The 16,307-nt window shown below is 42.1% G+C and overlaps 2 protein-coding genes and 1 long non-coding RNA gene across 3 annotated transcripts in view; 1 reads left to right on the plus strand and 2 right to left on the minus strand.

Annotated features, from left to right (window-relative positions):
- Nucleotides 1–1,345, minus strand: part of LOC104923415 (guanine nucleotide-binding protein subunit alpha-13) — an 11,698-nt gene extending 10,353 nt beyond the window's left edge. Inside the window, exon 1 of the mRNA XM_019258632.2 lies at nucleotides 944–1,345. Coding sequence (XP_019114177.2) covers nucleotides 944–1,226 — 283 coding nt within the window. The 5' untranslated portion in view covers nucleotides 1,227–1,345. The remainder of the gene's footprint in view (nucleotides 1–943) is intronic.
- A 494-nt stretch (nucleotides 1,346–1,839) lies between these two features.
- rgs9b (regulator of G protein signaling 9b) lies at nucleotides 1,840–15,857 on the plus strand. The gene is made up of 19 exons (XM_010736484.3): nucleotides 1,840–2,334; nucleotides 3,888–3,984; nucleotides 5,049–5,099; nucleotides 5,247–5,353; nucleotides 7,056–7,107; nucleotides 7,191–7,249; nucleotides 7,329–7,405; nucleotides 7,510–7,591; nucleotides 8,753–8,815; nucleotides 9,923–9,952; nucleotides 10,116–10,177; nucleotides 10,428–10,541; nucleotides 10,620–10,735; nucleotides 10,882–10,969; nucleotides 11,238–11,376; nucleotides 11,494–11,576; nucleotides 12,402–12,519; nucleotides 14,319–14,722; nucleotides 15,186–15,857. Exons 1-19 carry the CDS (start codon nucleotides 2,266–2,268, stop codon nucleotides 15,346–15,348), a joined length of 1,974 nt encoding a protein of 657 aa, XP_010734786.1. The 5' UTR covers nucleotides 1,840–2,265; the 3' UTR covers nucleotides 15,349–15,857.
- On the minus strand, nucleotides 12,854–14,324 carry LOC113747846 (uncharacterized). Its single transcript, XR_003463927.1, has 2 exons — nucleotides 13,626–14,324; nucleotides 12,854–13,592 (listed from the first exon to the last, which is right to left on the minus strand). It is a non-coding gene; the product is annotated as an uncharacterized LOC113747846 (long non-coding RNA).
- Nucleotides 15,858–16,307: the final 450 nt, after the last annotated feature.

A 16,307-nucleotide genomic window follows, 5' to 3' on the forward strand; every position in this document is an offset into this window, starting at 1 on the left:
CTCGAATGTTTCTTTTAGTTAAACACTGAAACATTTGGACTGTGAAAAGTCAGACACGGGTTGAAAAAGCTGGAATATATTTAAATTTTTGCTGGATAATTGACAAGTAATTACTAAAATAGCTGCCGATTGATTATCTGTTTTTTCTGATCGATTCAGCTGTACAGTACTCAGTGAGTGATTGTAAATAAAGAATGAGTTTCTGATGAATCTATAAAATCAAAATCAATCTTTAATTGACTTGTTTTTCTAACCTAAACAGTCCCAAACTCAAAGATTTTTAGTCTGTAAATGATATATAGAAAGAGAAAAATCACTATTTTCATACATAATCTGTAGATGGACTAATTAATCTAGTCAGAAAGGGGTTTATTTGTGTTTGCGCTCATGTACACTGAGCTGCAACAACTCATTGTTTGACGTTTTCAAGCATAAATAACATTTTGTTGCCCTTTTTTTGTGAGTTTTGGCACATTGGTCGAATTTAAAAGACAGTTTTTGTGAGTTTTGGCACATTGGTCGAATTTAAAAGACAGCATAGGGCTTCTTTCACATAAAAACATATGGAAATAACGACTAAACAGATCTTTAGTTTGTGAATGATCCTCCAAGGAGTGTACAAACAGGAACACCTTACACCATAAATACACTGGAGGCTCCATTAGCCATACACCCCTAGGGTTAAGTTGTTGAGCAACTTGAAAAGTTGCCTGTGTGTCTTTGTGAAACCAGCTAAAGGCGATGAAACCTATTTAAAAAATGTTAAATGTGACACATAATGAGGCCATGCGGTGTTTCAGACAGTAGAAAACACGGTTGATATGGGTGTGCCACAGCAGATGTAGACTGTTTATGTATGTCCTCTCACCCAGCCCCACTCTGGAAACTTTCCCACCCGTGTTTTAACCCCGCTTTCCGTCGCTTTACCTGCCCGTCAGCTCACCTTTGATAACGTTGCTGTAAATCGTGCCCTTGAAGTCCTCTCGGGCTTGCTGGTCGAAGTCCTGGCCGTGGATGATCCGCATTTGTTTGAGGAAAGTCGACTTGCCGCTCTCGCCAGCGCCCAGCAGCAGGATCTTCACCAGCCGCTTCACGTAGGTTTTCTCCCGGGAGAGACATCTGTCGATCTCCTTGGACTTCCTCAGCTGTTCCACCTCGCCGTTGTTCAACAGGCAGACGGGCAGGCAAACTTTTAACACGGACCTGGTCGGCAGGAAATCCGCCATGTTCGCACAAACTTCATCGATGCTAATTTGATGCGCGTTCGCGGCGGGGCGCGGGCACGGGACCAAGCCCCTTCCCTAAACTCAGGAAGTAGTCTCTCTCTCTCACTCTCTCTCTCACTCTCTCTCACTCTTTAAAGTGACTTTATGTGAAGATATTTACCTGTTGGACTCAATATTTCACTCTGAATATGCGGCGACACGCATAAAATAGCAACCACACGACGATTCAAACAGGATATGTCAGTTGGAAGTTTGAAAAACGGCGAAATAACGTGCGAGTTTTCACACAATTCGCGACTAAAACGCTCAGTTTTATATTTAGCCCTCAAAGTTTTATAAATTTAAACACTCGGTGCTATTTTTAACGGATTAAAACAATAATAATTTATATAAAATTCGTGATTTAAACTCAAAATAAATCCCAACGTCAGACGTTGGCCTCTTTTAGCCGTTACCATGGCGCCCTCTGCTGGTGACGTTCGCGAGAGGGGGAATGCCGCGCTCTGATTGGTTCAAATCCTCTTTCGCTTTTAGGCACGCTGCCTTCAGGGGTAGTAGGAAATATGAGAATGCACGCTTTAAACGCGCTTTAAAAAAGATAAATAAAATGTATAAATGCACGCAGGAAGCATATATTTATTTTTTATGACTAGTTAGAGTATGTATGAGGTGCTTAACAAAGAATAGATGTGAACATTTTATGATTAAAGTGTTACATTTGTATTATTTTGCAATTCTCTTTATAATTTCACGTTATTTATTGGTATTATGCATGCGAGTGGTTGTTCTATCAAACGCACAAATAATTAAATCATAATGTTCACTTGAAAGCGATAAAAAAAACTATAATAGCCGTTTTCCCTACAATTTCAGACCGTCCTAGTAAGAGCGTATGGGGAACACGTGAAGGCAGCATCAGTGTCTATCATTGCACTTCCCTTGTAGCATCCCTACACGACACACTGAGGGCTCACAGGCGACAGTGGCGTTGTGTAGATGAGTGTGTGTGTGTGTGAGTGTGTGAAGAGCATCAGACACCATGACCATCAGAAACACTCTCCGGGATCATGGACAGAGGTATCGACCACGGATGGCTTGTCTCAAGAAGGTAGGCTTTCCTTTTACATCAGACATAGCCCTGCACAGACTATACCTGCAGACGCACCTATATATAGGTCACTTAAATTAATTCTCTAAGGCTGTAGTGGACACTTGTAGCATCATAAACCTTGGCTGCATTGGCATTTGCTCATATAAACTGCATCAGCCTCTAAAACTATCTATTCTCTGCAGGTCCTCAGAGGAATCCTGGTTTCTTGATGCTTTTAGTGCACATTAGATGTGATTGTAAAGCTCACAGGCACCATTTGGACTCCAGAATGCTTTCAGCAAATGCAATAAAGCAGATAACAAATGTGCTATGTTTTATTTATGCACATGAATCTGAATTATAGTCACACACTTGATTAGAAAATGGGAATAAATAAGATTGCATAAGAGGCAAGCATGTAACAGGATGACAGGACATCAAAACAACAAATGTCATCATGGTTTCAGCACGTACCCAATACTGTCTGTCACAGTAAATGTTAGACTGTGCTTTGTTTTTTTGTTTTTACAGTGATAAGGTCATTCAGTTTAATAAGCCTTTATTAAGCCCGGATCAGTATCAGCGCCTTCATCTACAGCAACCGGCCGATGGAAAGAAGTTAATCCAGGCGTCTGAAAAACAACAGGCCAAGAGAGGGGTGCTCGATTCATCATCACATAACAAAGTCATTCACTTCTTCTTCACAGCGTGTGTGGAATAACTTTCGGCAATCTGTGCAGGAGATAATTAAGACAAAAAAAACCTCTCTTCATTAGCGAAATATTCTCAGAGTCTATTGATCTAGCAGTGACAATGACCACGCTCTCCAGGGGAATGCTCACAGAGAACTCATTTCCAGGAGAACTTCATATTTTGGTCCATGAAAGCCCACTTTGGTCAGGCTCAGCCTGAGGCTTATAGCCTCTCCAGGATGACTTCAAAGCGCAAAGCCACTTCAAACAGGCCTGGGAGTCAGCTGCTCTCTCTCTCTCTCTCTTTCTGACACACACACACTTTAACACACACAAACTGAATTAATGTACTGCATGATTTCTTGCTTTCCGGTACACACCTGAGCTACGGGATCTGTGCGATCAGATGATACAATAACTAAAAACAACTGTTAATAAAGGGCAGTGACTCATGGCAAACCGCCCACACAAACCAAACAAAAGCCACAAGATCACGGCGTGGAACAAACCTTCCTCTCGCCTCTCGACATGTTTAAACACAGCGTTAAGCGTTTGTTGTTTTTGGACTGAAAACCCAGCAATCGTTTGATAGGAACTATTTATTAAAGCTTCGGTATGGAGCCTTAATATCCCACTAGGGCAATCTATGAGAGATAATTAGATGCCACATTTTCCAAATCTTTTACTAAAAAGCACAACAGTTAATTATTTTGGAGCCAGTTTAATCAAAAATATCCATCAAACTTGATTTTTTTTTATCCATAAATCACAGTATGTGCTTTCCCTTGTGTTCCTCGATCAATCGGTTGGCATGGTGACCTCATTCACAATCAGTTGTCGTGGTAACCTCTTCTCACCCCTTGTGATATTCCTGTGCAGGCGGAGAAGGTGATGCTGGAGATGCAGGATCCCAAAACAGGAGTGAAATCACAGCCTCAGAGACTGGTTATTACGACAATACCACACGCCATTACTGGTAAACACACAGACACACACACATAAACAAACACTGATGAGTGCACACGTACACACTTGATGATATTCATACAGCTGGTTGAGTGATTGTGCCTGCATAGTCTCACTGGAGGATACCACAGCTCCGGGCTCAAACTCGAGAGCTACAGATTTAATCTCCATGACAACCCCCGCGGTCTTGGAGTCAGAGAGGGAAAAAGTAGGAGGTGAAGGAGGAGGAAGAGGAGGAGGATGACTGAGCGGGCGAGAGGAACAGGGAAAGTAACACAGACGGAAACAAGAGAGAAAACAAGAGAGATAGCGAGGAGGAGGAGGAGGAGAGAGGAAACCCAGACTTGTATGTCATTTCCAAGCTTTGAATCCAGGCAGGTTAAAACTGCTTCTCTCCTCTCATTTCCTTTTCTTTTCTCTTCCCTTATGTCCTCTTCTACCTTTGTCTCCTCTCTGCTTCTTTCCTCTCCTTTAATTTCCCCTTCTCTCCTCTCCATCTTCTCTTTTTTCCTTGCTTGTCTTCATCTTGTTTAATCTCCTGTCCTTTCCTTGTCCTGTCTCCCCTCTCTTCTCCTCTTTTCCTTGTCTTCTCTCATCTGTCCTCTCCTCCTTTCTTTGTCTTGTCTCGTCTGTCCTCTGCTCCTTTCCTTTCCTTGTCTCATCTCTCCTCTCCTCTCCTTTACTTATCTTGTTTCTCCTGTCCTTGTCTTCCCTTTCTCTCCCTTCCTCCTTGTTTCTTCCTCTCCTCTCCTCTCCTCTCCTCTCCTTCTCCTTCTCCTATCTTGTTTCTCCTCTTGTCTTCCCTTTCTCTCCCCTCCTCCTTGTTTCTTCCTCTCCTTTCCTATCCTTTCCTCTCCTCTCCTCTCCTCTCCTCTCCTCTCCTCTCCTTTCCTCTCCTCTCCTCTGTCTCCCCACATTAGCTGTAGAGCCCGTCGACACAGTCAGTCGTGGTGTATCACAGAGGGGTCTGGCATTTAGAGGCGCACACCCACATACACTTATTTCTTCTGGTTCGCTGTCAGCATTGCTTTTCTAACTGGTGATATTTTGTTACTTCTGACTTCCATCTTTCAGGTGAAGACATAATTGCATGGTTAGCAGACAGACTTCAAGTAGACACACAAGGTGAGAGATGAGGCGGGTGGTACCTTTCAAATATGCATATGTATATCAGTTGAATGTGAATTCAATAATGTTTTTATGATGTTATGTAAGATCTATCTATATCAGCAGAAATCCAACAGTTAAAGTCTCTCTGTCTCTTGTCTTCAGAGGCGAGGAATTTCGGCTCTATGCTGGTGGCGTTAGGATACATCTACCCTCTACAGGACCACAAACGATTAGTGATCAAACCAGATGCGTCCCTCTATCGTTTCCAGGTAAACACACCGCATTTCAATAACTTCAATAAACCACTTGTAGCACTATGGAGCGATTGTTGAGTCCCAGTACCTTAGAATTCGTCATGCCAGGCTTCAAGCTATCTAAACCACAGTGGGTTGGACTAATCAGCTTCTGTTGAGGAACTACTGGCAGCTATGGCACGAGCTACGGTTGCGGTTTAATGTTAGGTATGTGGAAGGACGTGTTAGCGCAGATGCTCCTAGCACCAGTTGTATCAGAAGTGGAGAATCTTTCTTCATTGAAACAAGAGCAAAATTGATCTAATTGGTTGAAGTTCATCTGTGAACATTTAAAAATCGGCAAAGACGTGGATCATCGGCTGATTTGAGGCAGGCTGAATGGCGCCTGGTTGCTCAAACAAGCCATTTGTAACAGCACCTACCTGTCAGTCAAAGCATCCACACTTTTAATCCTGCATAACTTTAAGCCTTAATATAATTTGAACAGATGAATTCTATAAAAACTCACCTTCAGTACAGTTGTCATGAACAGTGAAATTAACAACACAGACCAAAACTGTTTTTTGTACCAGGCTGTAAGCATGTTTATTTCTGCTGTGAAGTTGGACCTTTTAACATGGGGACTTATGGAGACTGACTCACTTCTGGAGCCAGCCTCAAGTGGACGTTTGAGGAAGTACAGTTTTTGGCACCGCATTGGCTTCACTTCACAGCCATGGAGGTCGTTAATTCTTACCAAACCACTGGTTTAATTTTGCAAGAGGATGAGCAAACAGTGGGTAGCGGTGACATGCCAACACAGGAAATCCAGGAATTCAACATGCGAGGATAGACGTTAATGATTAAGACTAAACGTAAACAGAACTTTTTCTTTGTTTAAAAGGAAACACAGAAGGACAGCTTTAAATTGAACACATCCTGCAGTACTTCAGCGATGACAACTAATCTACAACAGCAAGACTATCTAGATCTTCCAACATCTGGTAGAAGGCTGAAGACAGTTACATATACAGTTTAAACCTTTTGGGTAAAATCTTATGAGATTTAACTAAACAATTTTAGTTGGTGTAAGGACTGGAGCTTGCAATATGCAATATGCGTTTTTTAGTCAGTCGAAGCTGGATGTTGATGAAAACACACATCAGTCAACATTTCACACATGTTCTATTATTATTTCTGTAATTATCTTGACTTCACCATGGTACCGTGATAATGACCATTGCTGCTTTTCTTGGCTTCAGCACGCAGTAGGTCATAATTAAGACTCCTATTGTTTCATGTGGGGTTTTTTTTATTACTTGGTTGATCGTGTCTACGTCTATAAAATGTCAAAAAATAAAAATAAATAGTGAAATATGCAGTGAAATGCAATTTCCCAGAGCTTTTAAATGAAGTCTTGTCCAATGTCATTCATTCAATTCATGATAATGAAGCAGAGAAATCCCATTTGAGAAGCTGGAACCGGCCAATGTTTGACAGTTTTTCTTGATAAACGACTTAAAAAGGGTTCATTCATCCAAAGAGTCCCATGGTTTGCAAAAGAAGAAGAAGAAGAAAGATGAATTAAGCTTCATCAAGGTCATTGCAGCTTTTAAATTTAAAGTCCCCCCCAACTTCCTGTAAAAGAGTTCACCATGACAGGATGTTTGCTATTACTCAAACTGTTCATTTGGAGATGCTGGGAAATTTAGGTCATTTCTGTTTTTGTCCTTTCCAGACACCATATTTCTGGCCCACACAGCAGTGGCCGGTTGAAGATACGGATTATGGTGAGTGTGACTGACTTTTTTTAAAACACATTTTATCTTCCATCTGACTCAGTTAACACTCTTTTCCATTTCAAAAACTGCAGCAATCTATCTGGCGAAACGAAACATACGTAAGAAAGGAATCCTGGAGCTGCACGAGCAGGTGAGAACAAGCCTGAGAGGCCGGCGAGTAATTCATTTCGCTTTCTGGCTCTTATCGAGGTGTTATTTTATGTCCTCAGGAGCAGTATAACCGCCTTCACAAGTGGATGAATCATAAATGGGATTTCATTGTGATGCAAGCTAAAGAGCAGTACAGGTAGGTGCGCAGAGAAACTCAAAAGACGTCGCTCAATTTTTGTTTTGTTTTTTAGATTGAGGAGGTGTTACAACTTTTTTTTGTGTGTTTGCATTTGAATTTAGGGCTGCGAAGGAGAGGAAGAAACCGGACCGCGTTGTGTTTGAGTGCCAGGAGAGAGCCTACTGGGTGGTTCACAGACCTCCGGTGAGAACACACACACACACACACACACACACACACACACACACACACACACACACACACACACACACTCTGAGATAGTTATCAGACTTGAACCGCACACACATACACAGGATACAGCTTCATGTAGATATCGGTGGATTTCCAGCAGACGGAGAAGTCTGAAAATAAATTGCACTCCACCTCTATACTTCCCAGGGTATCTAATTATCTCTACCCATGATGCCTCATTACCGTTAAATGTCCAGTCACAGGAAAAGGGCACGACTGATTAATATTTCACGCTGCGTAGGAGAATGCGGTGCGGCGGTTTGCACCTTGTGTTTGCGGCATCGCGGGGTCTGAGTTTCACCCCCCGTCTTCATGAGGCTGGATTATTTACCGAGTGAGAAGCTGTTCCCCAGACCTCCCTGAAAAACAAACATCCACCAAGCGTCATTTAGTTTGCGGCAATTTGATTAAATACAGATTTGTTTGGGATTATGCTCAGCTAAAGCAAATATAAACTGGCACGTTCACGGCGTTGATGCAGGTTCTGCTTTATTACGTCATCTCTTATTATTTCACGTCATATTGTATTTATATGTTTCCATGTCCTTAAAGAAATTAGTTTTTTTATTAAACCATCTCATAACTAATTGATACACAGGAAACACGGGGTCACATTATACTCTAGCTTAGCCGAGGAACTTTCTATTGTAAGATTTCCCAAAATGTAAAGAAAGTACCGGAACGTGACACGTTCTATAACTTTTGTTATAAAATCTAAATAAATTCTTGCTTAGGGCAACAAAAAGCGACACAGCCTTTTATTTCAAAGTCAAAGTCAGCTTTCAATTGAAGATAATATCATTAACCAAACAGACTTCCTGTGTTCTGGTAAATGTGATTTCAAGACATTAAAGCCTCTGCTGGAAACAAACAAATGACTTTTAAGTTTTTAATTTGTCCAACAGAGAATTCGCAAAAATCAAATTAGACACGACTGGCCGTTCGCCTCTTCGTTGTTTTGTCTCAGATGCTCTCAGAGAAAAGTGTGACACATTCACAACCTGAGATTAGCATTAGAAAACAGCCGTCTGCTTTCATTAATTAGTCATTTGGTAAACACACATTGTTTTTGTTGATGATGATGATGATGTGTGTGTGTGTGTGTGTGTGTAGCCAGGGACAGTGAGTGCCATGGACTATGGGCTGGATCGAAGAATAGATCCTAACGCTGAGGAGGTAACAGGTGAGTCTGTGCGTGACCTGTATGAACGTAATTCCTGTCAATCAGATTATATCCAATAAGAGGCTTTAATACACAGATCCAGCAGCTGTGAAAGATAATTATCTTCTGTTTCCTTTTCCTGCCTGCTGCCTCTCATCATTTAACTTCTGTTTTTACTAAAATTAATCTTTTATTCTTCTTCTCTTTCTTCTTCTTTTCTGCAGGCATTTTCTACGGCTCTCTTTCTGTATTCAGACTTTTAAACCGGTTACGAACACCTTCACAAACACGCACATAACTCCCATGTTTGTACTTGACACAGTGCATTAGCTCTCAATCTAACCTGGAACTAAATTCCAACTTGCCAACAACACAAAAAATGTTTTTAGCTCTACTGAATGTGAAAAAGTTGTTTAAAGCCATTTGTGGGGCTGCACAAGTCTGACAAATGTGCACGAATGATCTCACTCGAGTCAGCGTCAGTTCAGGCTGAAGACTGAAAGTTTGAAAATGAAAAAATTCTCGGGGAATCACAAAGATTTGAGCTCATCAGACCTTTGGAAGCTCTTTAACTTTGCTTGTGGCTACCAGCACCTCTGGTAGGGAAGAAGAATGCACGTAATAAAAAAGAAAATATCAGAATCAGAATCAGATTTACAGCTTACAAGTTTTTCAACATACAAGGAATTTGCCCTGCTGCAGAAACAAGTGCTGCAAGTCAAGAATCATATATTTATTATATTCTATAAAAAAATACAATAAAAATATTTAAAGTGCATCTTTTTTTTAGAATAAAATGGGCAAAACATTGCAAATCTTTAATAAATCTCTTTTTAAAGTGCAACTACGTTCAAGGGCTGAGCTGAGGCAGAATCCAAATACTTAAGGCGAGATTTAAAAACACTTGAAAGCTAAGTGTCATAGCAAATAGAGGGACTAGTATATATACTGTGGAGTAATTCTGAATCATTATTAACCCTTTAAATAATCAGGTTTTGAAGAAACAGTCCAAATTGTCCTTTTATTGTCAAGCTTTAAAACTCACAGACTCACAAACGAAGCAGATGTTTTGTCATGACATATAATCCGTGATGTAACGTTCGATATGTGTTCCTCCGCAGACAAAAACGCCCGACTTCTACGAGAGAATCGTGAGTGAGATTTTATTGTCTGGTCTTTTTCTCTCCCACTTTCTCATCCGTCATCATCTAAACCGTGAACGGTTGCCATGAACCACGAGCAGTGATCCGTGGAGACGGATCCGTTTTTTCCTGACATTTTTATAGCTGTCATCTCTTACTCCGCTTCCTGCAGATGATCTTTACCCAGCAGTCCATCATGAGGCCCAGAGTGAAGTCATCTGTGTCCATTGGCGCGTAAGATACTTCATCATATTCCCCAAGTCTGTTTGTGTCTGTTAACCAGTTTATACAACGGTTGCGTCACATAGTGAGTGTTTCACTTTATCTCCACTGACACTCAGACGACACACACATTAGATTTCTCTCTAAATCTCTTATCTTTCCACTGAATTTTAAAACTAACGTGGAGGACAGCAGTCTCTGTCTTGTCCTGACGTTCTTCTCTTCAAACACCGTTAAATTATGTTTCCCCCTGTTTGTGCAGAATGGTGAAGTACTGTGCCACCTACAGCAGCCACGATCCTTTCCTCTCCAAGTGTCTTCCCAGCAACCCCTGGCTCACTGACGATGTCACGTACTGGACCTTAAACATGCCCAAGTGAGTCAGTGGAGGATGGTGCATAATTTATATTGTGTTTAATATCATAATTTGATTGACTTCTCTTGTGTGTAACAGTGTGGAAATACCGACTACAATGCGCGTGGAGAGGTGGACGTTCAGCTTCGGAGAGCTGCTCTCAGACCCTCGAGGACGAAATGATTTCAGGCTCTTCCTGAAGAAAGAATTCAGCGGTACGATGACGATTATTTTAATTGGATCGTGCATGAGATAAACAAGCGAAACAGCACTTCTTACAGAGGTGTTATTGATGGGTTTTTTTCCCTTCAGGCATTAGAAAGGGCTAAAAATAGTATTTTTCTTTTTTTTTCCATCTTAGGTGAGAACTTGGCTTTCTGGGAGAGTTGTGAAGATCTGAAGTGGGGAACCGCTGCGACGATGAGCGAGAAGGCAGAGCAGATCTACAAGTAATGACTTGATTTACTGTGTGTTTGAGTGCAGAATATATTTATGCAACATTTATCAAACAAATTAGCTGCAGATTCAGTGATAATGCTGGTTGCAGGGACAGTTTTAGGCAGTGATGGGGATGAAGAAACATGCTACAGCAGCTTCTTGGCTCACTTTGTGGCTCCTAGTCAGCGGTAGAAGAAGTATTTAGATCCTTTACGTTAGTAGAAATACTGTTAAAATACAAGTACAAGTCTTAGGACTTCTTCCACATCCTGATCCTAGGACTTTCCTGGCACGAGGTGCACCCCGCTGGATCAACATCGACGGAAAGACGATGGAAATCACATTGAAAAGCCTGAAACACCCACACAGATACGTCCTGGACGCAGCCCAAACTCACATCTACATGCTCATGAAGAAGGTCAACACACACACACACACACACACATGAGCTGGGTTTAAAAACGCAAGACCATGGCGGTGCTATCATCAAAACACCCGGTGATTCACGATGATGAGTTTTGTGTGTGTTTTGCAGGACTCGTACGGCCGATACATGAAATCTCCGGTGTTCAAGGACACGTTGAAGAAGGCCATCTGTCCCGACGAGCACAAGTTCAGGTAAGTGACAGCTTTTATTTTGTACTGAGGTCACAACGATGTTGAGCTTTTATCTGCTAATTTCATTGAGAAACGTACAAAAGAAAACTGCAATGGATGACTTATGATTGTGTCATGACCTGGCTCTGAGAAGCGAAACACCATGTACATTCGTTAAAACAATACTTTATTGAATCGAATCAAACCAAATTAAACAAATCACAAAGGATCTAAAGTTATGGAGGGTGTAGGAGCAGTGGTATCAGTGGTGTAGGGTGTGCATGAGTGAGAAGCATGAGTATGTAAGTGTTGAAACAAACGCAGAGGACAACCTAAAATATCAAATCGAACCAAGCCAAACCAAACCAAACCTGACTAGGGACAGAGGAGCACAGAAGGGGGCAAAGCTGGAGAGAGATCAGAGAAGACCCGCGACCGCGAGCGAAACAAGGACAAAGGACGAGCCAAAAAACAAGGAGAAGGACAGACAAGGAGAGAGACAAAGACAGAGAAAAGACCAGACAGGGACCCCCATAAAGACAGAGAAAGAGACAAGGACAAACAAGAGACAGAGACAAAGAGAGAAGAGCCTGCAGACAGAGAAACCACACCCAGACAAGAGGAGGAGGAAGGGAGACACTCAGGATGCCACATAGGGCATCACAATTGACATTAGTCTGAAGAAACACAATTTATGTTTCTCATCTCTCAAGTATCCGTGTAGCTTCCCGAAACTAGCACATCCACCACTCTCCAAAACTTAATTTCCGCCTTGTCTCATTCCCTCCTCCTAATGACAACCCTTCTCTCTCCTCCGTCCTCCCTCTCTTTTCTGCGGTTTCCCAGTGACGCCCAGCTGGAGCAGAACGCAAAGAACAGACGTCCCAGTCTCAGCCCCATCGTCCTCCGGCAGCTGGAGCTGGAGCAGAAGGCGAAGATGGCGGCCAATGTTGACATCACACAGGTCATGAGCAAACTCAGCAAGCAGCCTGCAGCTCCTGCAGCTCCTGCAGCTCCTGCTGCACCTGCAGCTCCTGCAGCTCCTGCAGCTCCTGCTGCTCCTGCAGCTCCTGCAGCTCCTGCTGCTCCTGCTGCTCCTGCTGCTCCTGCTGCTCCTCCTGCTCCTTCACAGAAGTGAACACAAACAGGAGGAGTCAGGATATTGATACATTTTTATTGCTATTTAGTTTACAGCTGCTATAATCAATATTTTTATAATAACAATGGATCAAAACAGCAGTTTATTTAAACCCCTACAGACCTTTATAGCATCTTTCAGCTCATTGTTTTGGTTTTTCAGCCTGAAGTTTTAATAGTTTGGTTCACTCTCACCCCTCACCACCAAAAATCAACTAGCTGTTGAACATCATGGCACATTTTAGCACCAAAAGAACCAGATATTTCTCTCAGAAGTCGGTGGGGACCAAAAATGGAGCTAAAAGCAGAGTCAATATTGGATTTATATTTGTCGTACGTTCAGAAACTTGACAAGTTAGTGTTGCTCTTTTGCTAAATGTGTTAAAAAGAGTTATTATATGTTAATACTGTGTCCTAAAACTGAACAGTTGCAGGTTTAATGATGTTAAAAACATCCACAGACACACCGTATATACCCACACTACTGTTGCACTAAGAATCATTCACCTGCAAACTGCTGTCATGTTGAAAGTAAAGGAACATGTGAGTTTATTGGCAAATGGGAGCGTGCAATACTTAAAATGCAGTCGTAATTTAGGTGTATTTATTAAGGCCTTTAGGCTAAATGTGCTCATGGGGTAATAGAAGTATAAATAGTGATCTAATATGAGATTTTATTTTGAAGGTCAACTCATCTTCATCTGTATCACAGCATCTGTTACCATCTCTGTACATGTAAGCTGTTTCTGTGTGTCCATCTTCACTCATAGACTGTATGTTCATGTCCATGTATCAGTGTTGGCGTGTCACTGTATGTTTTTCTTTCTGTCATCAGTCACGAGACAATAAAACACAAACCACCTCATGTTCATCTGTTTGTCCTCAGCTCTCATTTATTCACTGTTTTCATGTAGTTTTGTTTTTGTTTGTAACGTTTTCTGATGATTCTGTCCTGATTATTGCCAATAATATCGGACAAATCTCGGCAAAGCCCATTCACCCCATCTTTCTTTTTTCCCACCATATTTCTTTCATTTGTTTCCGTCTTTCTCTTGACAATTATTGACACAACAGCTACCTTTAATAAAAATGCAACATGCACATTGATGCAGCAGTAATATCGGGAATATCGCAGTGTTGTATTCGTCCTTGTACTTCAGTTAAACTTCCTCCACCACCTGGTGATTATGATAAACTGTATGGAAGCCCATTGCTGCCAAGAAGAACTAAATAGTATCACATTAAAAAAGCATTTTTTTATGTTATAGCAAAATATTTTCACGTGATTCTGACAAACAAACTTAAGTTATAACATGTTTTACCTTTTCTTGTTACACTAATATACATTCTGTCTTGTTATAATGTGTAACGATAAGTTATCACATGAAAACGTTTCATATTATAACATAAATAGTTTATTGTTATAACAACTTATGTGTCGTAGTAACATAACCTTTCACGTCATACTGATTCTCACTACGCTGCCATCAAAATATGATACTACCTATGATTTATAGCTATTATAATACTGTTATAATAACATTTATAGCATTATTCTTATGCATGTGATGTCTCTGACTGTCTCTGTGCCCCCTGACTTGTGTTTGTTGCCCTTTGACCTCACAGCTCTGCCGCTTCACCACTCCTGTCCCCCACCTCGCCGTGTACTCTGGCATCTCTGACTTCCCCTCTGCCAACGCCTCACCCTCTCTCCCTTTCCTGGCCCACACCACGGCTTGCCCGTCCCCCATCAGCGTGGCTTTGGACAGCACCTCTGCCTCTGAGCGGCGAGCAGAGGCCACTGAAGGAGAGGTTGAGGGGAACCCTGCGGCTCGAGTCCCGGCAGGTGGAAATGTGTCCAAGTCTCGCATGGCTCTGTCCCTGCGTCGACTGCTGAAGCGGGGCTGCACCCCCTCCACCATGTTCGCCAGCTTGTCGCCGAAATGCCACTCAGCTGCCGGGACAAGTAGTCGCATCCAGCCTATCGGCCCGGATCAGCCCAGTCAGGCTCCACCTAGACGGATTGCCAAGTGAGTATGAGACTATCAGATGTTTTATACATAGGCAGCCTCAAAGTTGACACTTCAGCCTTTTTATTTCATGAAGTTCTCACCAACGACTAAATGTCAGTCCCAGATTTTCTCTTGTCAGACAGCTTCTTGCTCAGTCACCCTATCAACGTCCCTCAGGCTGCTGAGCCCTGGTTACAATTTTCTCTTGCCCAGCTCAGGTTCTGGCATAACACTTGCTCTGCTCCCCATCAAACAAACTTAGCAACTAGCTGGGTATCAGGAAGGATTAAGAGTTGGTGGAGACCAAACAGAGCTGAAAGGAGAATAAATATGGGACTTGAATTTATCAAGTGTTACTATCTCAGTGTTGTGGTTTCTGCTTGTTTCCAGTGTCCAGTAAAGCAATAAATAAACTGCACTGCACTGTATTTTAACATATTATGGATATGAGTCTCACAAAGTCCTCTCTGCGACGTTGTAGTTTCTTCCAGATTAAAGTGGATATCCCTCCAGAGTGCCGTATCTACCCCATAGAGTCTGAGGACGAGGACGAGGAGAACAGGGCAGCCTCTCGGGGAGGAGTGGGAGCCAAAGAGATCATCTGTCCCTGGGAGAGCCTCACTCCACAGAACGGGACCGGCTAATAGGCTGCGTTTACACGGGGTCCATAAAAAGATGGGGGTTTGCAAATCTGTGTCAGTCTGAACAGGGATGGTTTTTCCCATGATCTCATACAGAGCATGAAGTGGTAAAATCTCTGTTTATCATAAGTAAATACCAAAACATCGGGACTGACGCAAACAGTCGATCTGGGGATGGCTGTTGATCTACAGTAGACTGAGCATCAATTTACTGTGTTTAAGAATTCATTTCTTTAAAGAAACGTATGTTTTGAGTGTCAAACACCGACTGCCTGAAGACCTGCAACACCCAGTTTCCTCTTTCCCACAAAACCATCACAGTTTCTCTAAAATACAGCTGAATACACTGTTTTACATCCTTTGTAACAACACCGTTTTTTAGAAACACAGAGGTCATGAGTGCTCCCAGCCTCCCAATTTTTCTTTTTCTTTCAATCGTTTCGACCTTCTTCACACCACCAGGAATATAATTCTGGTGAGTAAAAACCCGCTGTGAGTAATTTGTATGTAAATGTATCATGTAAACTCCTCCTCAGGTTGTTAAAACCCGAAATTCCCCACGCAAAACACAGAGAATATGATCTTGCACTGCAGCTGTGTTTGCTGACCCGCAGGAGTCACATTCAACCATATTTTAACATATTTGCTGTTTGGAACAAACCTAGAAGTAGTATTTGATGCTCAAAGCTTATGTTTTTTTTTGGTGGAGTATTCCTTTAACTACAGCCTTATTGACACCAACCCCTTACAGATGTGAGCACCAGCTGAGCCAGCTGTTTATGTCGGATGTTTAGTTTTGTGAGGCCCTCGCTCTTCGAGAGGATCAACAGGGTGTACGAACATTCACAAGAGCTTTTGAAACTCTGAGCTGTAGCCTTCATATTCAAACCTCATTCTGTATGTATTAATGAACGGTAGCCCAACAAGCAGCCTTATCCACCACCTTCACACCACTGAAATAT

Source organism: Larimichthys crocea, chromosome XVI (assembly GCF_000972845.2).
Source record: "Larimichthys crocea isolate SSNF chromosome XVI, L_crocea_2.0, whole genome shotgun sequence".
NCBI classification, from domain to species: Eukaryota; Metazoa; Chordata; class Actinopteri; family Sciaenidae; genus Larimichthys; species Larimichthys crocea.

Bases quoted from the DNA above. Each gene is read 5' to 3' on its own strand.
- rgs9b (XM_010736484.3), top strand. From the start codon at position 2,266: ATGACCATCAGAAACACTCTCCGGGATCATGGACAGAGGTATCGACCA. The intron at 3,985-5,048 runs GTAAACACACAG...TCCATCTTTCAG, and splicing joins AATACCACACGCCATTACTG to GTGAAGACATAATTGCATGG. The intron at 14,723-15,185 runs GTGAGTATGAGA...GCGACGTTGTAG, and splicing joins CCACCTAGACGGATTGCCAA to TTTCTTCCAGATTAAAGTGG.